At 41.6% G+C, this 24668-nt stretch overlaps 1 protein-coding gene across 2 annotated transcripts in view; it reads right to left on the bottom strand.

The window, feature by feature from the left end:
* Window positions 1–24668, bottom strand: part of sbf2 (SET binding factor 2) — a 126923-nt gene that overhangs the window by 43693 nt on the left and 58562 nt on the right. For both annotated transcript variants that reach the window (XM_036130721.1, XM_036130720.1), the window contains exons 6-17: window positions 24531–24636; window positions 20998–21130; window positions 16912–17020; window positions 15344–15457; window positions 15082–15159; window positions 14635–14748; window positions 13719–13847; window positions 13282–13380; window positions 11957–12161; window positions 10870–10979; window positions 10042–10191; window positions 3120–3188 (exon numbers count right to left, since the gene is read on the bottom strand). In XM_036130721.1, coding sequence (XP_035986614.1) covers window positions 3120–3188; window positions 10042–10191; window positions 10870–10979; window positions 11957–12161; window positions 13282–13380; window positions 13719–13847; window positions 14635–14748; window positions 15082–15159; window positions 15344–15457; window positions 16912–17020; window positions 20998–21130; window positions 24531–24636 — 1416 coding nt within the window. The remainder of the gene's footprint in view (window positions 1–3119; window positions 3189–10041; window positions 10192–10869; window positions 10980–11956; window positions 12162–13281; window positions 13381–13718; window positions 13848–14634; window positions 14749–15081; window positions 15160–15343; window positions 15458–16911; window positions 17021–20997; window positions 21131–24530; window positions 24637–24668) is intronic.

Genomic DNA, 24668 nt, shown 5'->3' on the forward strand with positions numbered 1-24668 from the left:
AGGACAGCTTTAGTAAAGATGCCAGGCTATTCCTCATATTTGCTCATCACTCCACAGTCCATGACCCTTTACAACTCAGAATAAATATACTTTGGCACACTTCTGCCCTGACCGTACTTTACTTCTCGCCCTTTTTAGGTTGAGTCAGTGTTGAATCCTGTCAAAGGTTTCAATCTTCTGTGATTAACAAAAGGAAGAAAAGAAATTTCTCTGAATATCATTCCTTCCAACGAGCTGCGAGGCCAGAGGAACATATCATTCCTAATCTCCCCATTAAAGCAGAAACCGCTGTGGCGTAATCATCTTTATGAATATGTTTAGAAAAGAAAAGACGCTTTTTCTTAGGGTGTAATTGTTACATGGTTTACCAAAGTAAGCCAGGCGGGACTCACTAAATTGACTAATTTTGACTTCTGGAAGCCCTATGAGAGCGAAAAGGAAGAAGAAACAAGGCTTATAATGGAAAGTTTCACTAGCCAGCTGCATTTAAACCAGATGAACCATATAGTGATGGACAGGGGGCCGGGTCCCAGTCCTGGTATCCGACTAAAGCACAGTTTGCTGGAGTTGTGTCTATAACTATAGCAACAAGCAAGCTGGGAGGACATTGTTGTGGTGAAAGCTGCAGCTACACCTCACCGATGTTTTGATTTAGGAACCAAAGGCCACGGCCTGTTCCTCACTCTGCTCTGTGGGAGTTTTAAAATGCTGCGCTGCTTATGTGCATACTGAAAAAATCTGCAAAGGTCACAGGTTAAAACAGCTGTCCCTCCCCTGGAGACTCTCAGCCCACGTCAGTCTTACCTTCAGGGTTCCTGCACATTTTCCATTTCAGATTCCAGACTCGTCCAGAGTCACATGGCCAAGTGTCAATTTTAGAGACAGTTTTTTTTTTTTTTTTTTCAATTAAAGTGCATATTATTGATTTATTTTCACAGTTTAAGGATAAGCATGAGTATGCGGCGGGAAACCCCCCCAACCTGTACATATAACCTTTACTTAGTTTGATTAAGTTACAGCGTTCAGAAGTCCCAATAACGAAGCATTTCTCTGTATTCAAAACATGAAAACCACGTTCACTAACAAGAGCTGTGAAGCAGAAGCAGAAATAAACAGTGTATCACTGAAGCCTTCACCAGTATAAGTGCCATGTTGGATTTTCACAGTTAGTGAGAAATGTCAGCAATTCCTTTTCCTAGATTTAATGTTATGTTCTGGTTTTATTTTTACGAGTCATAATTACAACATGCAGACTTCTGATTATACATAAAAAACTCAACATTATTGTGGATAAACCAAATGGTGACATTGTGGTGAATATTCCCAGCGGTTTACAGAGTCAAAGCAAAAGCTTACAGTTTTGAACAATTTATTTTTAGTAATTTTTTTTTATTTATATGCTGTAAAATATTAAGAAGACTCTAAAATCACAAATGCATGTCCACACTCTACTTTCTTAGTTTCTATGTTTTCCATGTTTGAAGCATTCCTCTTTATCCAGATGCGATGGCTGACTCTCACCTACTCGCCCCTTTTGGGTCTCCTCACAGTTTTTTTGTAATTTAGTCTAGGGGAAGGAGATGATCAAGCAGGAAGGCTGATTTTGTGTCTGGGGAATAATTTCAGTGCTGATTCGGTCGTACGTTTTAGATGACTGACCTGCTGAAAGAGCTCATCTCGACCAGTTTACGGATCCACCAGATTTCTTTTCAAAATCTGCTGGTGTTTAGCAGAGACCATGATACCATGCGCTCCAACAACTTTCCATAGGCCTTTGGAAGAGACACAGGCCCACAGCATCACAGGCCCTCCACCTCACTCCACAGTAGGCGTGATATTCCCGATCGTTTGTTTTTCATCGCACCTGAACGTACGTCAAAAACCTCATCCTTATCCTCATCCAACCCGAACATATGACTCCAGCTGAAGTCTCCGAGTGTAACAAACATCATAGAAAGATAAGATCTAATGGTTGCTTTGCAGTAACAGCAGAGAATGAGTTTTGCTTTCATGTAGCATTTCGAGTAGAATGGGAGGCAGATCCTTTAGCTATCAGGCTCCTCTCCTGTGGAACCAACTCCCAGTTTTGGTCCGTGAGGCAGACACCCTATCTACTTTTAAGACTAATCTTAAAACTTTCCTTTTTGACAAAGCTTATAGTTAGAGTGGCTCATGTTACCCTGAGCTATCTCTATAGTTGTGCTGTGATAGGCATAGGCGGCTGGAGGACATCAGGGTCTAATTTTCTCACTCTACTGATTTCTACTGTTCTCCAGTTTTGCATTGTATTACATTGAAATGACTGTCGTCATTTCAGCTTTTAACTTTTTGCTCTCTCTCTTTTTCTTCATAGTAGGTACACCTGGTCTGGCGTTCTGTTAACTGTGACATCATCCAGAGAAGACGGCTCACCCGCTACTACCATCTAATGTAGAACAGATTACTAGATCTATGTGTGCTTCTGTGCTTTTTTGTCTCTCTTGTTGTGTCTCTGCTTCTGTCTTCTGTAACCCCCAGTCGGTCGAGGCAGATGACCGTTCATACTGAGCCCGGTTCTGCCGGAGGTTTTTCCTTCCCGTTAATGGGTGAGTTTTTCTTCCCACTGTCGCTTCATGCTTGCTCAGTATGAGGGATTGCTGCAAAGCCATGGACAATGCAGACGACTCTCCCTGTGGCTCTACGGTTCTCCAGGAGTGAATGCTGCTTGTCGGGACTTTGATGCAATCAACTGGTTTCCTTATATAGGACATTTTTGACCAATCTGTATAATCTGACCCAATCTGTATAATATGATTGAACTTGACTTTGTAAAGTGCCTTGAGATGACATGTTTCATGATTTGCCGCTATATAAATAAAATTGAATTGAATTGAATGTGATTACCCAGAAACCAATAAAAGGATTTTTTTTTTTTTATCTCCCTCGCCATCCTCCTCACTGTGTGTTGCAGAACTGAGACTGTGACAAGGATTTTAAAAGGTAAATAAAAGAATTAGCCATGGAAAAGCTGTGGGGACATCTTGTCAGACAGATAAAACACAGAATAAACACTAGATGACTGTAGGCTGATTCTCCAGTCTGCCAACTCATGCGTTATTGTTATCAGGGAGTTTCCTTACCCTGTAATAGGCTGTTGACAGGGGCAGCAGCGCCGCAGCTACCGTAAACTCCTCTGAGGTGGAGCAGTCCTGCGGGACAGACGAGAGGCAGCGTGAGACAAAACAGCAGCGACGTTACAGACTCTGAACACCTTTTCATCATTCGAGCTGCAAGCCTAGAAGCAATGATTTCCCTCACGCAGGTTAGCCAGACGGTGGCCAGAGAGCAATCAGTTCAGAGGATAAACACCACATTCCTGGATCAGTGCAATAAAAGGCGCCCCATCTAAGTGGATAACTGATAACCTGCTGTAAATCGGCACCACAGAGATGCGATTTGGGGAGAATCCTGGGGCGCAAACAATCCATCTTCACCAAATGCGTTACGTAAAGTCTGGGCGATGCTGGAAGAAAGGCTTTCCAAAACTCACACTCTGGTCTGCGCCGTCAACAGGCCATGTGCTTTCAATAGACTTATATAATCCCCCCCTCCTTGACACAATTGTCAGGGGGTCATTTTTCTGTCAGATTATTGACAATGTCACAGTTAGCATTCTTGAACCAGATATGAGCCTTTTTTGAAATAAAATGACAAGACGTTGCATAAAATCCAAAAACTCTGTCCTTGGAATTAAGCAGGCCATCAATCAAGCGGTCACAATTAGTCAGAGAGGTTTTTTCTGTTTATCAAGACAAAGGTATTCATATGAATAGTGCATAAAGAGGCTTAAAGAGGAGAGGATTAGGGGGCCCAAACTAACCTTTTCCTACACAGACCATATAAGAGTGATGAGAATAGACGAAAATACGCATGTTGGGGTTTAGAAGTACTTGACACACAGGAAATTGGTTCTTATCTCTGGTAAGCTGTGTTGGGATTTATTTGCTGGAGAAGAATGGCCAGAGGAAGCTTGATTTAAGACCCCTTGCAAACAGCAGCCCTGATTCTGACCCGCCGCCCCACCTCCTAACCCCCAGCGGCTCCTCGCAGACAGAAAACAACTTCATCAAAAGCGATTTCTGCATTTTCTGTCCGCCGCCTGCAAACGCAAACGTTCAGAAATATTAACCGCTCAGCTGCAGTAGTTTCCAAATACTGTGAGATACAATCAGGGGATGTAGGGAAAGGAATGCTGCCCTTCAGATAGCGGTCTGCAAGGGGCGGGGATGGCTGTTACCACCGTTCCTTAATAATAAGAAAGCACCAAGGGGAGAAAAAGTGAAACGCATGAAAGCCTGGCCCCCTGTCGATGGAGCTACATGGTTTCACTTTTACTTGCCGCAAGTGTTTTTTTTTTTTTTTTCAAAAAAAAATTTCTTTCTTATTTTGGTTGCGGTGAAATGTTCCAGCTTGTTGGAGCGGCACCAAAGCTTTGTTTACAAGCGTCCATAACAAAGGCGCAGGTCACAGGAGTTCATGGACCGCAGTCAAACAGAACAACAAGTGGAAATGAACAGAGGAGAAAAAAAAACAAAAGTGTGAATATCTAAGAAACCGCCAAGGTGCCACCAAAAAACGAAAACCTGACGAAACAGAAACTCAGGACAGATTGAGCTCTGAAAATGGCCTCCGCCAAAACGTCACAATCTTTCTTCAACACCACGTCCTCCATTAAACACTTGGATAAGAGATCCTAAATAATTCTTCCGTTTTTGCCGTTTTCACTCTTAGATGTTGTAGATGACACAAATTTTTTATGTCGGTGAAACCAGCAGTTTTCAGATGATGATTTCATCCATCAAGGGAAAAAAAAAATCTATCTGAATCAGCCTGTTTCTTTGTGAAACACTGCCCAGACCTGTAGAGCTAAAAAAAAAAAAAAAAAAAGAGAATCTGTCTGAGACCAAATATATTAATCAACAGATGAGAAATGAAGTCATCGACTCCTATCAGGCTGGAACAGGTAACAAGGCCATTGCTAAGGCGTCGTGACTCAAATGAAACACAGTGAGGGATTATCCGCAAACAGAGGAAACATTCATCAGAGGTAACAGTGGCTAGCCTAGAAAAAAAACTACTCCAGGAGTACATCTAACAACCCATCAGGGAGGATGCAAAAAAGAGCAGAGAACTGCAGGCCTCACCTCCTCACCTGTCTCAGTTAAGGTCAGACCTGGCAGAATGCCATTCATGGAAAAGGTTCAAGGTGAAAATAACTGCAGACCAAAATAAACGTCTGGCATCTGCTACAGAAAGCAATGTAATCGCCAAGATTTAGAAAAATATTTTCTGGACCAACAACACCAAACAGTAACTTTTAGCAAGGTGTGTATCACGGTAAACCCTCCATAAAACTAAGACAGCGACAGCATCGCACTGACAGTCCAACACTGTGATGGTCGGGGACTGCTTTGCTGTTTCAGGACTGAGACGAATGCAATATGATCCGGGGCACACCAACGAGTCCACATTACAATGGCAAAAAATACTTTTTTTTTTTTTTTAAATGGAGGTTTTAGCATGGCCTAGTCAAAGTCAGCACTTAAATTCAACTGAGATGCTGTTTAAATGCCCAGGCGTTCAAGTTCGAAAGCCCTGCAAAATGGTTTATTTAAAGATTAGTCCGGAGATGCTATATTGTGTTTTTACCTGCTAACGGTGGCACAACCAGATATCAGATTTGAGGAAAATGTATTTTTCCACATACACTGCAAAAACAAATCTAAAAATAAATAAAATGTTCTTAAAGTTAGCGTATTTTTCTTGATTTGAGCAGGTAAATAAGATCATCTGCCAGTGGGATGAGTATTTATACCCCTAAAATAAGATGGAGATGAGTTGTTTCTATTTTAAGTGCAAAAATCTTATTCCACTGGCAAATCAGCTTATTTACCAGCTCAAATCAAGGACAAATACACTCATTTTAAGAACATTTTACTTATTTTTAGTTCCATTTTTGTAGTGTAGGGCCACCTCGGTTTGGACAAATTGTGTTTTGTTTCAGCTTAATGATCTGAAACATCCAAGTCTGTCCAAATCTGTTTGGGGGGCGGGCGAATACTTTTACTCAGAGCTACAAAGAGAGAATGACCAGCTTCACTTTCATCCTTGTCAGATCTGTTGCCTTTATCTTCAGCAAACAGAGCGGCTAAGAGGAAACTCAGAAGCTTTGAAGGTCAGCTAACACGGCCAGCGGATAGCAGTGAAATCCAGAGCATGGCATGAGATTAGGTGGACTGACGAGTGAAAGCTGAGATGGCATGAGCATTACGCTGAGGGCTCAGTGATTGTGACCGGGCTGAATAGAACCACACACGGTGCCCCTTGGCGGGGAAAAGCAGGTTAACCTGTTAAGGATTTCAAGAATGGGGGCGAGAAGTGATTGTCACTCTGCACGTCTGTTCGCGAGGACACCCTGCTGTCTTCATTTCCTCCTATTATTTAGTGCATGTCTCACCATTATTCCTAATTCCTGAAGCTGTTCGGAGCATAAGGGTGACTAACACGGCAGTCCTCTCTCTGACACGTATGCAGTCAAACAAACAAAAAAAAAAAAAGAAAAGGAAAGAAAAAGGAGGCCGTGTTTGTGAGCGTGCAGGATGTGAAGAAACGACAACTTCCCTTTGAGTTTGAGAAAAGTCGCACTTTCCAGGAAAAGCTGCGGGATGAAATTTCATCTGTCATAGTGTGATGGGAGTTTTGAGGTCAACGAACAAGAAAACAAAACACTGTCGATGAGGGCAAGGGAAGGAAAAGCAGGTATTTATCTTTAGCACCATTCATGCATATGGTAGTGCTTACGTATGACTGGCGCTTGGAGAAAAACAAAAGAACCGGGGTGAAGAAAACTACATTAAAAAAGGAGCATGTAACAAGAATGACATGTCCTGTCAGTTTTCTACAAATATCAACATTCAATAGATATTAAAATTATGAGCTGTCTTTTTTTCAAAAGATCCTGCAGCACCTGTGGCTCTGCACAGGTTTATTTAGCCTGACTGAGGGTAAAAATGGCTCTCTGGACTGTAAAGGTTGCAGATTTCTTAGTTCTGGTACTGGGAACACTAAGTAGATGACCTGAGGGGTCTTGAAGGTTTATACATGATGTGAGACTCTGAAATGTGTTCAAGCCCAGGACTATTCAGAGCCTTACGGACCATTAACAAGATGTGTCATTTTACAGTGAGGCTGGGAGTTTGCCTGCCCAGGCCCCGGCTCTTGAGTGCCTGCCGGACCCAAACATTGACTCCTGCAGCAACGCCACAGGAACAAAGAGCTTTGACCACCAGGTGGCCAAAATCTTTGGGCAATGCTGCCGACTTTCCGCTCTCAAGGGTATAACGCAGCTCAGAAACCAACAGGGAGTTCACACCGGCACTAGCAAAGTGTACCTAATAAAGTGGCCGGTTAGTGTGAGATATGAAGATTTCACCAAGATTTCTTCGATCTGTGGTTTTTGACCTAGTCTAGTTGACTGCTAAGGCTGTAACTCGTGTCTTTCAGATCACAAACAATCTCATCTGACGTTTCTGCGATGAACAACAGCAATTATACTCAGTGACTGTAAGGAACTGCAGTCTTGTCAGAATTTATGTCAAATTTGCAGGCAAACGGCCAGAGATGTTGTAATTTCTCCAACAGGAGAAAGAGAAAAAAAAAAACTGCACAGTTGCACGGTGGCCCGGCATAAATGAGCAACAAACAGATCTGGTTGAAAAAAACATGAAAACCGATCAACGGAGACGTTCAACTTTGATTTACTCGCGAATATCCGAGAAAAACAAGTTATGGGAATGAGATCGGGCCGAGATTCCCAGTGACCACGTTACATAAAGGTCATCTACATCAAGGCCAGTGAGGCAGAAAGGGGCCCTGTTCTCACAGCAGGCGACTCCTATATGACCTAAATCATTTTTTTTTTAAATCCCATAAAGTAAACGCTGAACACATTTGAAGGGTAGTACTCGGCGTTGGGATGATGGATATACGTTCAATCGATAGGGATTAGATTACAGGACAATCATCGAAAACATCCACACAGCTCGTCTCCAAGAACATCTGGGTTTAACGTGTGCTCTGCTCCAACCATACAGCGCTCACGGACCTGCATCCCCCCGCACATGGACCCCCCGCCTCACAGTAAACTGCATTTCAGAGGCTTTTTTTTCCCCCCGCGCGCACCATCATGAGGCCCTTGGCCATAAGAGTGCAGAGCGCAGAGGGCTCATAATCCTATCTGACAGGAAATGGTTGAGATGCCACGACACATCCACAGCAGGACTCCCCCCCCCCGCATGGCTCGCACGATGTTAATTTCGAAAAGCTGCACCACTGACCTGTGTGTACAGACAGAGACACGCACACGCACACACAAACAAAGCAATTAGTGCGTGCAATGGCAATGAAATGAGCAGAATGCCTAAACGAAGGCCGGTGCTGTGTTTGATTAATGGCGCAGATCCTGATTAAAACAGTCTAAACAGGAAACATGAGTAACATCAGCTCATTCCTGATCATGTGTCAACAACATTTTTTTATTTATTTATTTTTTGGTGAAAGACGAAACAAATAAAAGAAGAATTGACAAGCAATAACGCCACCTGATTGTGACGTCCCGACCTTTCAACGGTTGTAAACTGCTGGGTCACTTCCTGCAGCTGCGAAAAACCTTTCAAACCGAGTCCAAACAGGCCGTTAGCTGGGAGCCGACAGCTCGCGACAAATGTTGTGATTGGCCCGCGGAATCATGATGTCACCGCGGATCAATGTGTAACGTTAACACATTTTTCCATAAATCGGAACAAGGACACATGCGGTCATTAGACAAAGCAACATTTTTAACAGCAGACGTCACACATGCTAACACAGATTTTTGTTCAGTGTGTGTGTGTGTGTGTGTGTGTGTGTGTGTGTGTGTTATGGGGGGTTCTTATGTGACTGGGCGTTGAAGGAGAGGGTCAGTGCAAAATATGAAACTAATTACTGGCCGAGGCGTTTTCTATTTATATTTCTTTCACAGATCATCTGACGGCTGATCCGTCACGCCGGAGCCGGAGGACGAAACCGAACCGAGGGCAGAAACCGGCCCGTCTGGCATCTACGCAGACCTGATCACAAACACATTTAAAATCAATACGTTAGAGGCACAAACAGCCCTCAAGAGAAGGCCGGACTATTTTCTTACCCCTGGTTTCACGTTTACAAAAAGTGCACTCTACGGTGCATCCAATCTCTTCACCATGTGTTAAATAATTACTTTTCTCCCCACATATTGCTGCAGATCACTTTGTTTTTCAGCAGCCTGCCAAAGGGAATCATGGAGGGGGAAACATTCTTTGAAAACTCCCTCGGAAGCTCCTATTTTCTGTATAATTACATAGTCACGGCCTGCAGATTTTAGGCTTTGTGTCGACACGTTTAAAGTGAACTATCCAACTTGAAAGATATATCTTTAGCAGAACTGATGAATTTACAGGTATGTTTTTTTGTTTTCCATTTTCCTGCACTGACAGCGTCCAACCCGATGTGGCTCCGTGTAGAAACGGCCCGTCTAATAGACCTGCGTGTTCTCTGCGCATTTCATTATGTTTTTGGGGAGAAAGGAACGCTCGGAATCCGAAAGTCACCCCATAAAAACCGCGCTCTGTGAGGACAGCTTTAGATGAACGAAATCTCAGGAATGAGCTGATTCAGGGCAGTAAAAAGATGAAGAGCCACCAGTAAAGAGCCGGCGGCTCGGGGGTGAGTAAAGCCTCGGCGACTCATTAGGAGCTGCGTGAAACATCGCTTTGACACTTCCGACGGGATGCTAAAGAACGACGGCACCAGGGAGAGACAAACACGCAGTCTTGGTGAACAAAGAATTGTTTTCTGCTGCCTCTAAAAGTTAGAGATTAAATATTATCCCATTCACATTCAAGCTATAATGTAAATAAATGCGCTGATGCTGTGATGCTCTTACTCAAGGTACTGTGAGAATGTCATATTGGCCTTCATATTCACCTGAAGGGCGCAGTTCATCATTCGAACGATGTAGTCGAACTGTTGGTGGTCCAGGATGGCTCGGTTCTGCTGAACGTGGACACTCAGCTCCTCGGTCAGACACTGGCGAGCCGCCTTTCCCTTTAGGGCGCGCAGCGCGGCGGGCAGGGTCTGGTGCCATAACGGTACACAAACAGGGGGGGGGGGGGTTCAAATGAGAAGGAAGCAAGTGATCAGGCAATAGAAGCTGCAATTTTCCTCTGTAGTTTGTAAAAGTAAAATTACAAATGACCTTTTCTGGGGGGGGGGGGTAAACGGATCAGGTTCTATCATTAAAAAATGGCTTTGTGTACTTTTTATCTATGGCTTATGGTGTTTTTCTTGACCAAGTTTTACGGTCTCCTCCGGGGTTAGGAGAATGTCTTTCATGCATTCTTATGCTGTGTATAAAGACGCAGGCAAGGATTATACAAGAGCTATATGAAACGACGGGGATACATAAAGCAACTGGCAGCGGTCCGAAAGCACATCAGGAAAAAAGGTTCATGTGTGACGATACACAGACTGAGAGAAACAAGCGACGGAAACTAAATAACTTCTATGCAAAATGATTAATTTTCCCAAATAACTCATTTCTGGGAATGTATCCAAAGAAAAACTTTAAAATATTAATGATCCACAGTATCTAATCCAGTGCCCGAGTGCCTGAGTCCCAGCTGGGACGTATTACAGTGATAAAGGTGGAGAGTTGTTTTCTGGCGTGGTGCAACTCTGAGGAAAGATGCTCCCGGCTAATGAGCTTCCTTAAAAGGCCGATTAGCTCCTCTGATGAAAGACAGTGAGCATCACCTTTTCAGTCTCCAGGGTCTTGTTATCAAAGATGAAGGAAATGCAGCTTTTCACCACCTCCAGCCTGCGAGCGCTGTTAAACACAGAGCCACACTTGCCCATAATGGAGACTGGAAGAGAAAAAAACAGAAACCACTGCTGGTTATAAACAAAACACAAAGTTGCTACTAACAGGGTTCCTACATATTTACGGTCATTTTAAAATATTGAACCAGGATATGATGGATGGATGGATGGATGGATGGATGGATGGATGGATGGATGGATGGATGGATGGATGGAAAGGGGGAACTACATGAGGAAGTAAAGACATAAGGAAGGGAAATAATGAAGGGAGGAAAATATACAGGAGAGCAAGAAAGAGGACAGGAAGGAATGACACATGGAAGGAAAAGCAAGGAAAAATGGGAAGAAAGAAAGGACACAAGGAAGGAACAGGAAGGAAGGACACAGGGATTGGAAATAGGTAGGATACAAGAATGGGGGGACAGGAGGAAGGAAGTAAACACAGAGGAAAACAAGAGCACAATGAAAGACAAAAGGAAAGAAGGACATGACAGATAGGTTAAAGAAAAGAAAAACGACAAAAAATGAAGGCATGACAGATGGAAGGAAACGAGGAAGGAAGGAAGGAAGGAAGGAAGGAAGGAAGGAAGGAAGGAAGGAAGGAAGGAAGGAAGGAAGGAAAGAAGGAAGGAAGGATGAAAGATAGAAGCAAAGGCATAGGGGAAGGATGCAAAACAAAGGACACAATTAAGAAAGAAAGGAAGGAAGGAAGGAAGGAAGGAAGGAAGGAAGGAAGGAAGGAAGGAAGGAAAGACAGAAGCAAGGAAGGATACCAAGAAAAAAGGATGGATGGAAGGACAGTATAGACAACGGGATGTGGAACACAGTCTGGAAATACAAATATTTCCTATTTAATTTTCTTTTTCTATGCTTATCTAGACCTGGAAAACACAGAACTTAAATCCCTCTTTTCTCCAGAGCTTGCACAAAGCAAGTTTACACATGAAAAGCACTGGCGGAAAATCCCTGCACATCATAATAAAAATGATTTGACTTTCTAGAGGCTTAAAGCCGGTCATACCGACAGGGGGTCCGGCAGGAACGACGCACTTCTTCTCTGGTCGCGAGGAAACAGGAGCGATGCTGTGTTTCGCCACACCCTCCTGCAGCATCTTCTCCACCTTTTCGTCATCGAGCAGTGGGAAGGGTACCTGGTGCACCCGCAGGTGGGATCCTTCAGAGGGCCGAGGCACTTTCTGGAACGCCATGTGGGGGTTTGGATTCTCCTGCAGCCCAAAAAAAACACAAAAACAGAAAAAAAACAACACACTGATGTATTTAAAACAAACAAACAAATAAAACAGGAACACACATTTATAGCAGACCAGGGACATTTTTCAGCCCGCAGGCCACGTCCAGCCCTTTAAGTTGCCCCGCACTGGACTGCACTGGTCATAAAAAAAAAATACATCCATAATTAAACATGCATAAAGTTTTAATCATGCATGCTAACCCAAAAACACAGCTTTTATTCTGAAAGGTGAAACGAGAGCATTTTACAATACAAGGACTTCCAAGTAAGAGCTGCACAACATACAGTATCATCCTTGGCATCGCTGTGTCCATTTATATTATTGCAAAGGACAGTTGTTGGTTGGCATTTTGTTTGGACATTAATGCACACTTTGCATGCAAATAAGACGTTCGGCCTGCAGTACACTGCAAAAGGGGAACTCAATGTAAAAATTTCTTTAAATGAGTGTATTTTCCTTGATTTGAGCAGGTAATAAGACCGTTTGCCAAAGAAATAACCTTTTTAGACTTAAAATAGGAACAATTCATCTCCATCATCTTGTTTCAATTGCAGGGTATCTAATTATATTATTTTAGGGGTAAAAATACTAATTCCTTTGGCAAATAGTCTTAATTAGCTGCTCAAATCAAGGAAAAATACACTAATTTCCAGAAAATTTGACTTTCTTTTAGTTCCCTTTTTACAGTATAAATCCTCACATCGGACACATAAAGTCCAGGGTGTTGGAAGCAATAATATTGCAGCCCCCTGCAGCACTGCTCTTCATATTTGATTTAATGAAGTCGATGTTAAAGTGGATCTGTTTGTTCTTTTGTTTTTGTTTTTAAAAGGTTTTTCTACAGTCGGAAATAAAAAGTTCAAGCTCTCATTGATATATGCTACATTTCATTGTTCAGTTGCAATAATTAGTGGCACCAGAACCTGATAAAAATGGAATAATTATGAAATAATTGCATTTAGCTAATGATCCAGGCCTCAATAACAATCATAGTCATTAATGGAGGCTTTTTGAGAAAAATATATTTCCTCAAAGAGGTTACCTGTTCTGCCCAGTGCACCACCACTACACCGGGAGAATTAATCAGCCTTACATTTCTGAAGAGCTGCTCTGAGAGCTCCCTGATGCGCTTCTGCAGCTTGCTAGGGTTGGCTTCCTCTTCCTTAAAGCTCTCAAAATCTAAGGCCACCAGCTGTAAAGCAATACACAGAGAAAGAAAGCACAACTAAAATTACTTTAAGTCAAGGCAACACATTTTGGGTAAAACCGCTTTGAATTTTCCAATAAAGTTACCAAATTAGGTAAAAACTAAAAACAAAAAAAAGCAAAAGAAGGAATGAAAGCTGGATGTTGAACAGTAAGAGCATTATGCAGCACAAATCCAGTCTAATAAATTCCTGACAAAGTTACTTAAAATGTAACCGAGTGCTACAGAGATAACTGACCATCTAAATATTACAAATAGTCATAAAGCAACTTGTTGCATAAAGTTTTGTTTAAACTCATATTTAGCGTTTGGTGGTGCCGTACCTCGTCAAAGAGATCGCAGGCTCGGTAAGGCGGACCTCTCTCCGACACAAACCCAGCGAAGGCCATGCCGTCCAGAACCTTGGTCAGAAAATCATTCTCAATGAGGCCTCGCTGGCCCAAGAAGGCAGTCTGGAAAATGTCAGCAATAGAGGGGTTACAATTCAACACAGATGGCAGCAAAGCGATTCCTACTCAGAGAGATTTACTGCAGACTACAAAACAAGCACTGTGATCACAGGAGTTTTAGATGTGATCAAATATTCCCCCCCCCCCCAAAAAAAAAGAGAAAACCCTGCAGGAGGTTCGTTATAGTCTAAAACACGGATAAGTTATTCAGCACGTACAAAAGGGGGAAGTAAATCTAGTAATTATAAACGACTGCATGCAAATGAATTTAATTTCCCTGTGTAATTATTTGCGCTTGTGGGCAGAAGGAGATAAAACACTCCACTCAGGGATTCCAGGCAGAGCTTCAGTTGATAATGCGATCCATGTGGGGTACTTTAGGGATGATGTGCTAATGGGTCACCACGGAGACACTGCAGACACGAACAAACAAAAGTCTCGACGCAAAACAAAATGGTAAACCTAATACGTTTCACATGGCACTCTGCCGGGATTTTGCCCGGGTTCACGGCTCTTCATGCGACACTCTGATAAACAAAACGGATAGCATCGACGAGGAGTCACTGGAGCCCCTTGACACATTTAAAACAATATGCACAGTCACACATGCACATACAAACACTAACGTTATACATCCCCGACAAGTTTATCTGTCAGCGACGTGTGAAAACACACCCGTGTTACAAAGGAGCAACGGGTTTTATGAGGTGAGATTGCTTAACCACTTTTTTTTAGGACGCATAGTGGAAATTTTGACTTTTGCTCAATTCCACCATACCAGATATCTTACCTTGTGAAAGTGGATAACGGGCTCGGAGTGGATGCGGATGAGCTGCAGGCAAGACCTGTAGCCCTGGAAGAGTTGTGCAAACAGCCTGAGAAAGACGGCCCTCACCTCTTTGTCCTGACACACACACACACACACACACACACACACACACACACACACACACACACACACACACACACACACCACAAAAGCATTACTCATCAAACAGATATGCCACAAATGCAGTCCGATAAGTTAATTATGCAACAGACATGCTGTTTGTCTTTAAGGTAATGGGTCACTGTCAGTGACCTCACTCCAGCACTAACCTTTTTTTTTTCTGATAAGAAACTATTTCTGAGAAGAACGGCCTGCCCTCATTCAGAGGGGAACAGGAGGCCGTCTGCCCTTAAAACGAGACATCTTAGGAACCGCAAATGTAGCCACGTCACGACAAAGCTCACTTACCAGGAGCTTGAGGTTGGAGGGCGCTGTGCGCGACGGAGGGAACGCATTGTCTGCAATCTCCAAATCAGGGTGCAAGACCTGAGCCAAAAAAAATAAACGTATATATCAAAATGTTTTAGTCATTTTCAGCTCAGTTATTGTTTTAAACAGCAGCATAAGTTGTCATTGCTTGTGCTTATAAACCTGTGTCAAAAGATTTCGATAAACATGAAAAGTTCTGCAGGGAAGATTTTTGAGCGTGTGCAAAGGTGCGAATGTTTACCAGGGATAGAATAGACTGCGTTTGGTGCAGAAGAGGCTCAGGGAGGAAGGACAAGTGGATGCACTCGGGAATCTTTATGGTTCCTCCATCCAGGTCAGCAATGATAACATCCAGCTGATCAAAACAATTAAAAAACAACATTAACAGATGAGGTTTGATTGGAGCATTAACATCGATAGATAGATAGATAGATAGATAGATAGATAGATAGATAGATAGATAAATAGATAGATAGATAGATAGATAGATAGATAGATAGATAGATAGATAGATAGATAGATAGATAGAGAGAGAGATGTATATTAAGGATTCTGTACTGATTAAAGCACTGAAGTTACAGATTCCACTTATGTAAAGAAAGCAGAAGTTAAACAAATGTCTTAGCTGGAAAAAATAGCAAGATTTGTTGCAGATAAAAACCTAAAATGATGTTGAAGCCAGATATTTACACACATTGTATAAAATGAAACTTGGATGGTGGATATTAAAATCAGACTAACCCTTTCCTGTTTTAGCTCAGTTTGGACCAAAAAAAAAAATTTTAAAAAATAAGACATTTCTATTTGCCACTGAGAGAGGCTATTTTATTACCTCAAATTTCGAGGTTTACATCAATTAAGATTTCTATACTTTTAAACTATTTAGTAAAGCCATGATGATGATGCAGCCATAGCTTTGTAAGATTCTGTTGGGTCATTTATCCGCATTTGAGCTGATGTATTTTAAGGCAGCACCTCAAACACACTTATTCTTTCTTAGACATTATGACAAAAAAAAGTTTGCAAAGATGCACTCAGAACCAAAGATGTTAATTTTAGGATGGCATGTCCTGTGGTCCAATTAAACTTCAATTGAAATGTTTTGTCCATAATGGTTGTCGGTACATTTGGAGGAAAAAGGGGAAAGCTTAAGAGACTGACAACACCATCTTAAAATCTTATATACAGGGGACGGGGGGTGACAGCATTATGTTGTGGGGGGTATATGCTGCAGGAAGGACCGGTGCACTTCTCAATATAGATGGCATCACAAAAACCCCCAAAAAACAACAATATTATGTGAAAATATTAAAGAAATTTCTCAAGAGATAATTCATAATATGGGCCTCCAAATGGGTAATGATCCGAAGCATACCACCAAATCGGTTACAAACTTGTAAAAGAACAACAGAGTCCATGTTTTGGAGAGGCCATCATAAAAGCCCTCATCTCAGTCCCATAGGAAATGTTTGTCCCACATAGTTCTATCAGGAGGAAGGAGCCAAAATGTGGGAAAACTTATCCGAACAACTTCTAGAGGGATGCCCAACATGTTTGACCCTATCATACAGTTACATTGTAGCTTTACCAAATACTAATTTACTGTATGCAAACTTCTGACTTTGAAGAAAGTCATTAAAAAAATATGTCTCGTAAAAAGTTTAGGTGATCCTAACTAACCTGAAACAGTAAAGGATTATTTTTTATTTAATCTCAGTAGATGAAAAGAAAGGTTATGTATCTTTTTGTTCAGTGTGTGTACATAACAGTTTAACGAAATGCTTAAAATCCCCAGAAACGAGCGCTCACCAGATCCTGGATTTCATTCTGAAACATGGAGTGCACTCCGATGATGAAAGGCGTGGGAGAGCTCAACACCTCCAGCAGCCGTGAAGGTAGAATCGGGATGTATGGGTAACTAAATGCATTAAAGAGAGACGCAGAAAATAATTATATGCAACACAATGCAATTCTATCAGTCACACAGGTTAATAAACAGAAAACACAATTCCTGGCAATGGTGAAATTAATCTTGAATTACTTGCGTAGACATATTTAAGAAATCTCCCCAGCTTCCAATACATTTCTCAGCTATATCAATCAAATAATGTACAAACTTTGGAAATTTTTTATTGACATCATTTACCAGAATCCTCAGCTGTGTTACACGCGGTAAAAAACAGAAAGTATTTAACAGACATCATGTACTTCTTCTCATGTCTAAACACATTGTCTTCCAATTCAACCCGTAACCCCAAATTACTCAAGACCTGAATAGTTCAGCACTAATGTCTTACACCTTAGAGGCATGTTTTGAAATGTGAAATATTGAGTCATTTGAAGTTTAGAGTCAGATTGCAAACAAGGCTGCTGGCAAACAAACCCTTACAGGTGCTCATTAAAATTGAAATTTATAATTTATTAAAACCGTACACGCAAATATTGGCATAAATCTTGCATCAAAGGGGGATGTTGGGAAGGGTTAGTTCATGAACTGTAGGGTTTGTGCAGTGGTGTCAAAAGTACACACATTTGTTACTTAAGTAGAAGTATAGATACTGCAGTTTAAAAACACTCTGGTAAAAGTTGAAGTATCAACTTGACCTCTTTACTCAAGTAAAAGTGAAAAAGTATGTGCTCCAAAAACTACTTAAAGTATAAAAGTATAAAGTAACCTTTAAAAAAATGCCACTATATGAATTGAAAGCTTAATTTAAACACTAATTAGTTCTACATGTGGCCCAAGACACAACATAATCATTAACCCGTTAGTCAAAGACAAAGTCACTCAAGGAGCATGTTCTCTCTCAAACTTTATTGGAATTCAATTCCAAACAGAAGAACTGCCAGAACATAAATGTGTGAGTTCCATCAAATACCTAAGGTAAACTATACCCTTTGGTGCAAAAACATTCGCGTCAGCACAAATTTGACGAATAGTTTATAAATATTAAACTGAAGCCAACAGTAACGAGTAACGTTTGTTTTAAAAATGTAAGTAATAGAAAGTACACATACTTGTGTGAAAATATAATGAGTAGAAGTCAGAAGTAGGAAGAAAAATAAGTAATGGAGTAAAGCATAGATACCTAAAAAGTGTACTTAAGTACAGTAACAAAGTATTTGTACTTCATTACTTGACACCTCAGGGTTTGTGGATGCGTCCCACGCATCTTGCAACATCCATTAAAAGCCCCGAAGACACCTTCAAATCATTAGTTGCATGTTTCCCTTCTATTTTTTTTTTCACTCTGTATTTTTTCAGTTTTTAGATGCAAGCACACACGTATGGTGCAACTTAAACATAAAAACTAGGCATGGATGGCTTAATGTGGAAAACCCCCAGAACATTTCATTCCTCCCATCTTATTTCCAGAGCGTGCGTTCAATATCTGGTTCAGGGTGTGCAAAAACAACCTTTGCAGCATAAAAAAAACTGAAGCTTTGCTGTCAGGCCCCACAGTTAGATGAGCGGCACCATCAGCAGCAGCAGCTTGGTTTCAGCACCGTCTTTGGTTTATCTGATGCTCACACTGGACGAGCATTTGCAGCCCGTAAACTATGACTGTGTTCAAGCACCGAGCAACGCGTGCTGCTCGTGCCAGCAGCAACACGTCCCGTGCGTCGCTTGATCAACGGGAAAGACGAGGGTTTGTTTGTTGGGAGTTCGGGGAAGAGAGACGGTTAGGAAATAAATTCCCCTCATAGCTTCACCTCTCCGTTTAAAGTCAGTCCACGAAGCTTTAACCTCCGCCTGCTACATGACGTCCCTAATGCCACACTGAATCAATCTTTTACGCTACACATGGCATTTCTTACAGGTCGTTATTTTAAAGTAATTTTAAATAAACAGTAAGAGGTGGATTATTTAATGCTAATGTAGGATATGTCTGGAGCTGGATTTTCTGACAGCCCCAGTAAAACCCCGTCAACAGTAAAGTCTAGCATGGTTTTACCATCCTCGGGTTCATCAGTATAAATAGTAAAGCAACGGTGCGTCGCTCCCATTGCTGCCGAGCCATCTGAGCTGGCATGCATGCTGTTAGCCAGCCCATAAGGAGAAACTTGGCTTACTTGTCATGCCAAAGGACACTCAGTCACCGCAGAGGCCAGGATGGAGCTGGGATTCCTTTGATTAGGGGACAGTCAGCTCTGAGAGCTGTGACCAAGTGTCTCTGTGTACACAGCATACATCTGAAAACACTGTCTTTGGTGGTGCACTGATTGTGCTACATTATTTCCAAGATAAACCTGAACAAACTAATTGTGATGCCAACAGATGAGCTGCTTAATCTTTGCTTTGTCAGTAATGCCTTTCTTCTCTTAAAGGCTTGGTGGCACTAGTGGCCTTTATTCATTGGTAGCTAGACAGAAAGAGGGCGGAGGGAGAAGAGGATGACATGCAGCAGATGGCCCGTGGCAGGGAATCGAACCGACTGCTGTACTGAGGACTGTAGCCTCCGAACAAGATGTGCCTACTCTGACACTTGGCCGTGTTTTGCACAATCATCCGAAGCTTTTTAAAAGGGAGATGAAGCAGAAAACATCTTGAGCAATCTCAGTTTGAACCAAAGCAGAACTCGCTGAACCTGGAACAGGTGCTGGTGGTTACTTACGACATCAAACCCCAACGTTCGAACCGCCGTCGTTTGCTAAGATCAGCGAACAGGCCAGCTACTACTAGCAATACAAGATGAACACATAACATCTCTCTGCATTTTTTACTTTTAAAAGATGCGGTAACATTATTTTGTCAAGGCGGTCGTGAAACAGCAGTTGGTATCATAAATTTTATGCAATAAAAATAATTTTCATTGTGGCTATTACTAATGTTTCAATGCAAGGCAGCCATGTTGGATTTTAAGCTCGGGGTTGGTGAGAAACCTCCTACTTAAAATTCTAACTTTAGGGTAATAAAGGTGGTTTTTCTGTTGATTCATTTAAATGAAAACTAATGTTTTAGTCATTGGGTGAGGGGCAGGGTACATCCTGGACAGGTCGAGAGTCCATCACTGGGCAACACTGAGACACACAGAAACTAATAAACCACACAGTCATGCTTTTGAACTGTGGGAGGAAGCCGGAATACCTAGAGAGAAGCCTCACATGCACACGGAGAACAGGCAAACTCCATGCAGAAAGACCCCAGGCCAGAATTTGAACCCAGGACCTTCTTGCTGAGCTGTTTTAACATATTAGCAATAACATTATGAGCATTGATAAACTTGCTCCACCACATTATTGCCCATTCAGGCTTTTACACAGACATCACTTTGGAGCAGAGCTCCACATTTCTGCACATGTTGACAACAGGACATCAAAGGTCCTGGTAAAAACTCAAAGAGCACAGGTTCACTTGGACCACCAGTCAATCTGATGGTACCAAAAGGGAACTGATGCAATTAAGGCTAACACGCAGCAACTCCATCCTAAAGGAGCAAGGCTAAAAAAATTAATACATCTTGATAGGTGGGACTACAGAAATAAACAACACGTATTTTTTTCTGTATTCTGGCTTTTCTGTCAGAACATACTAGATAATTTGGAGAGTAATGGTGTTTTGGTTGGTCAATGCTTGCCGTTTACCGTTTATCCACCTGTTTTATTTTTTTGCCATCGTGTTATTTTGCTAATTTAAAATCTGTTACATAACAGGAAGGCTGATGTATATACATTAAGCAGCAAAGCAGGAAAGAGGAAGTTTGGAGCAGCTTTCTAGAAAAAGTGGATTCTGATAAACGGATAGAAAAAAAGCACTTGCAACACAGTTTCTGGAAAGGAATAATGAGCAGTGTTAGCTATCACGGAGCACAAGACATGTGAGCCATAAGAGTCAGTGTTTGTGGAAACTCACATGACCATCTGTCCGGTCTGCAGGGTTACGTGCACGCTCACCTGTATTTTAGAGGAAACATGAGGGCTTCCAGGGCTCGACACGCCTCTCCCAGCCTCTGGTAGCTGCTGGAGTGGAACAAAACCTTGTGTTCTGTCAGAACCGCACAAAACAGGCTCAGAACGTTTTGAATCCCTGAAAAGAAAGAAAAAGAAAATCTCAAAAACCACACACACAAAAAAAAACAAAAAACGATGAGTAATTCGTTGGAAATGGACTTCTTCTCTGTTCCAGGTCATTCTTCAAACACTCCTCATTATAAATTTTTAAAACCTCAAAAACAGATTACAAGAAAATTCATTTGGGAGTTATACGAATGCCCATCACAGCTCCAGGACTCGCCGCTACAGCTTTGAAATAAACGGCGTACTGTTGAATGTGTCTTGAAAGGCAAACCAACCACAGAAGAATGTTCTTAGAAACAAATGGGAACATCTGCAGGTGATTGAACATTATTATGCCACAAACGGACATGCAGTGCTTAAAAACACTTACTGCAGCACAGCTAAAGGGTTTACAAACTGTTATTTTTATGATAGAGCAGGGGGGGAAAAAAAGTCTTAAAGTTGAGGTAAACGCATTTTTGTCTCTTTCTGTTTCACTGCATCGCCGTTGAAAATCAAACTACCCAAGCCATTTTCTTTGTGCTCTTTTTCCTGCTGCAAATACATCTAAAAATGATAATACTGAGCTAAAACATCAGAATTACCCAAAATGAAATGAACTACTACATAATATTTCTTGATTAGCATTTAACCATTGATTTGGTCCATCTTTCCTATGTCTTACCAAACGAATTAGTATAAAATAAGACATTTAAGATGCTTGATCCCAGAATCTGTATAAATAACAGTTGGACTATTATTACTTTTGTCATTGTTCTCAAAAATACACAAAATGTAAAATTATTCCAAATGCAAAGGAACGGTTTTCTCGGAAAAACAGAGGAAATTACACACTCTGATGCTGCATAACCAGCGTGACAATCAGGGTGAATTCTAAGTTTATAGTTCCTGTTATTGTTTCCCATCAAGCCACAGACAGACCAATTAATCACACGTTGGAGTGATAAGACGAGAGGAACCCTGGCAGACATATCCGCACCGCTGGGGGCGCTGGGTCTGGACGCTTGGACTGCCCGGGTGCAGCGCTTCAGGGGATAAACAGGAAACATGGCTCCCAACAAACCAGCTTGTTTAACTAGACGCAGTGGAACAAATTATGTAGTTACAATCGTCGCATATCGCGAAAATATACAAAACATGACCAAAAGCTGCAGTCCAGGTTTGAGAATCCCGCCTAGAGTTCAGGTGTGCACTTATCTCGTGGAAACAGCGACGCATTTCCGAGCTGTAAATAAAGAGGTGACAGCAACAGCCCCCGGAGAAAGAAAGGCAAAACAAAGGCCACAAACAACAAACAGCGGGGGCTGTTGGTGGCCCGTTTTGTCTCGACCCCGGCGGGGGATGTACTTCCTGTGCAATGTGACATGTTCAACACACATTCCTCTCCGGTGACTCTATGACCCGTGCACACAGAGAGTGATATGTCGACCTGCATGTCTACACAGCCATCCTAATATGGACACAGGGATAAACTAATCAATGCAGATGAAACTTTTTGTTCGTCTGTCTACATCCATCAATTGATCCTTTGTCACTTGTCTGAGTATAGATTAATGGGTAAGAAAAGGAGGTTAACAATATTTTTTCCCCCTTATATGATTATGCATCATAGAATATTAAGCACCAACCACATATATTAATATTTGGCCTTCAGGACCGGAGAGAACCGTAAAGACAAATGTTATTTATGTTGAAGATCTTTACATTTTTATTTCCAATCCACAGATTCACTTTATAATCTTAGCAACTTGTTTATTTTTCAGGTTCCAGATTAAAATCAAAAGTGACTTTTTTTAATTTTATTCCAAGTTGAAGTGCAGTTTACCTGGCTGGGAATCACAATGAATCATATAAGCGTGTAGGAAAATGGATGGATGGATGAAACCATTAAATAAAAGGCAGGAACTATAAAAATGGGCAACCCTAAAAACCCTTCCAGAGGGCTCCAGAAAGAAATGACTTTCTAACCCTGTAATCCCCTAATCCTACTTTTTTCATCTTTACAACATTTTACAAATGCTGATCACAATCCTGAGAGAACATAAGCCTTTGCTACTTGACTGGCAGAGTTGGGATTGTGTTTTTGTCTCTGTTTGCTGTGTAAAAATAGGCTTTTATTAAAAACATTTGTGCAAAAATAATATTTATTATTAATGAGGAATTGGATTATTAATTACAATGCTAAAAATACAAAAAAGCATAGAAAATTAAGCTGAAAACATCCATTTAAACTCCTCCTAATGTTATTTAACTAACCTGCATTGGCCTTTATAACCCTAAAAGTTAACTAAACAAAATAAAAAAAACTGAGCAGCGTTCCCCGCCACATGTCTAATTACCGTTAAATGAGCAAACAAAACTGCATACACCGCTCTACTGATTAATGGACGCAGGTTTATGAGGACTGACCGACCCATGGCAAAATTTAATGTCAACATTGTTCTGTGTATCCAGGTTGGCTGCGAATCCATAACCCCAGCATAACCCCAATCAAAGTACACCCCCGCCCCCATGTGTATGTTCCTCATTCTGTCTAAACAGAGAAAGGATGGTGTTAATGCTCAAAGGAAATAAGAGGCTGCTCTGGTTTAAACCACATTCCCCTGATCAAATGGAGCCAACTTTCCATTACAGAACACATTTCAGGTGAATTATATTTAATTTCAGCCCAAGCTAAAACAATATGCATGCTGCAAATAAGCGTGGCTCTTCACGTATGACTTGAAATACAAAGTCATGCTCGACAGCTCAGAATACGGTCCATGCCAAGCCATGAGGGGCTGAGCGGAGTGACAGATCTGACCCCCAAAAGCAGCTAAACTAACACGAGGTATGAGTCACCGCGGATAAGGCGTGTAATGCATTTAACAAAGCATGTATCGCCTGCACAAAGCCTTTTAATTTCACACTATCAGCGCATTACAAAAGCTATGCGATGTGAAACCGTGTGACTGCTTCAAATCTGAATCATGGGTTTGTTCCAGTTCATGCAAAATATGGCGAGACTGACGGGACAAAAGCAAAAACCACTAAACTTTCCCCTCAGCAACGCTCTGTGCGGAAGGAACCAGCTATTAGTGGCTCTATAAAAGTCCAAATCATGTTATTACAGTAGAGTCAAGCTTTTAATGAGAACAAATGGTGGATTGCACTTTACCCATGACAAGCTGCATTATATTAAAACAACATTTACAACTAACACTATTTTATTGTGTGCAGTCCAATCATATTCAGACCGTAAATTAACCCTGCAAACAGCGGGGACATTTAATTGGATGATTTCTCCCGCAGGTATTCAGTTTACCACTATAGTACATAACAGCTTGACATTTAGCAGAGCTACAGTATACAAAAAGCCACAAATAGTCAAAAATGTCTCTATAATCTCATAATTACAGGCTTGAACCCACCCAGCTGCTGGAAGAGCAGAGCAACACTCTTAAATGTCACGGGTAACGTCTCGTTCAAAGGTGTTTGGATGAGCTGCCGATCTCCTGCTCCCAGGCTGAACAGTTTCTGCAAAGCGGTGGCAAAGAGAGAGAAAAACA

The sequence above is a fragment of the Fundulus heteroclitus genome, unplaced genomic scaffold (assembly GCF_011125445.2).
Source record: "Fundulus heteroclitus isolate FHET01 unplaced genomic scaffold, MU-UCD_Fhet_4.1 scaffold_38, whole genome shotgun sequence".
Classification (NCBI taxonomy): Eukaryota; Metazoa; Chordata; class Actinopteri; order Cyprinodontiformes; family Fundulidae; genus Fundulus; species Fundulus heteroclitus.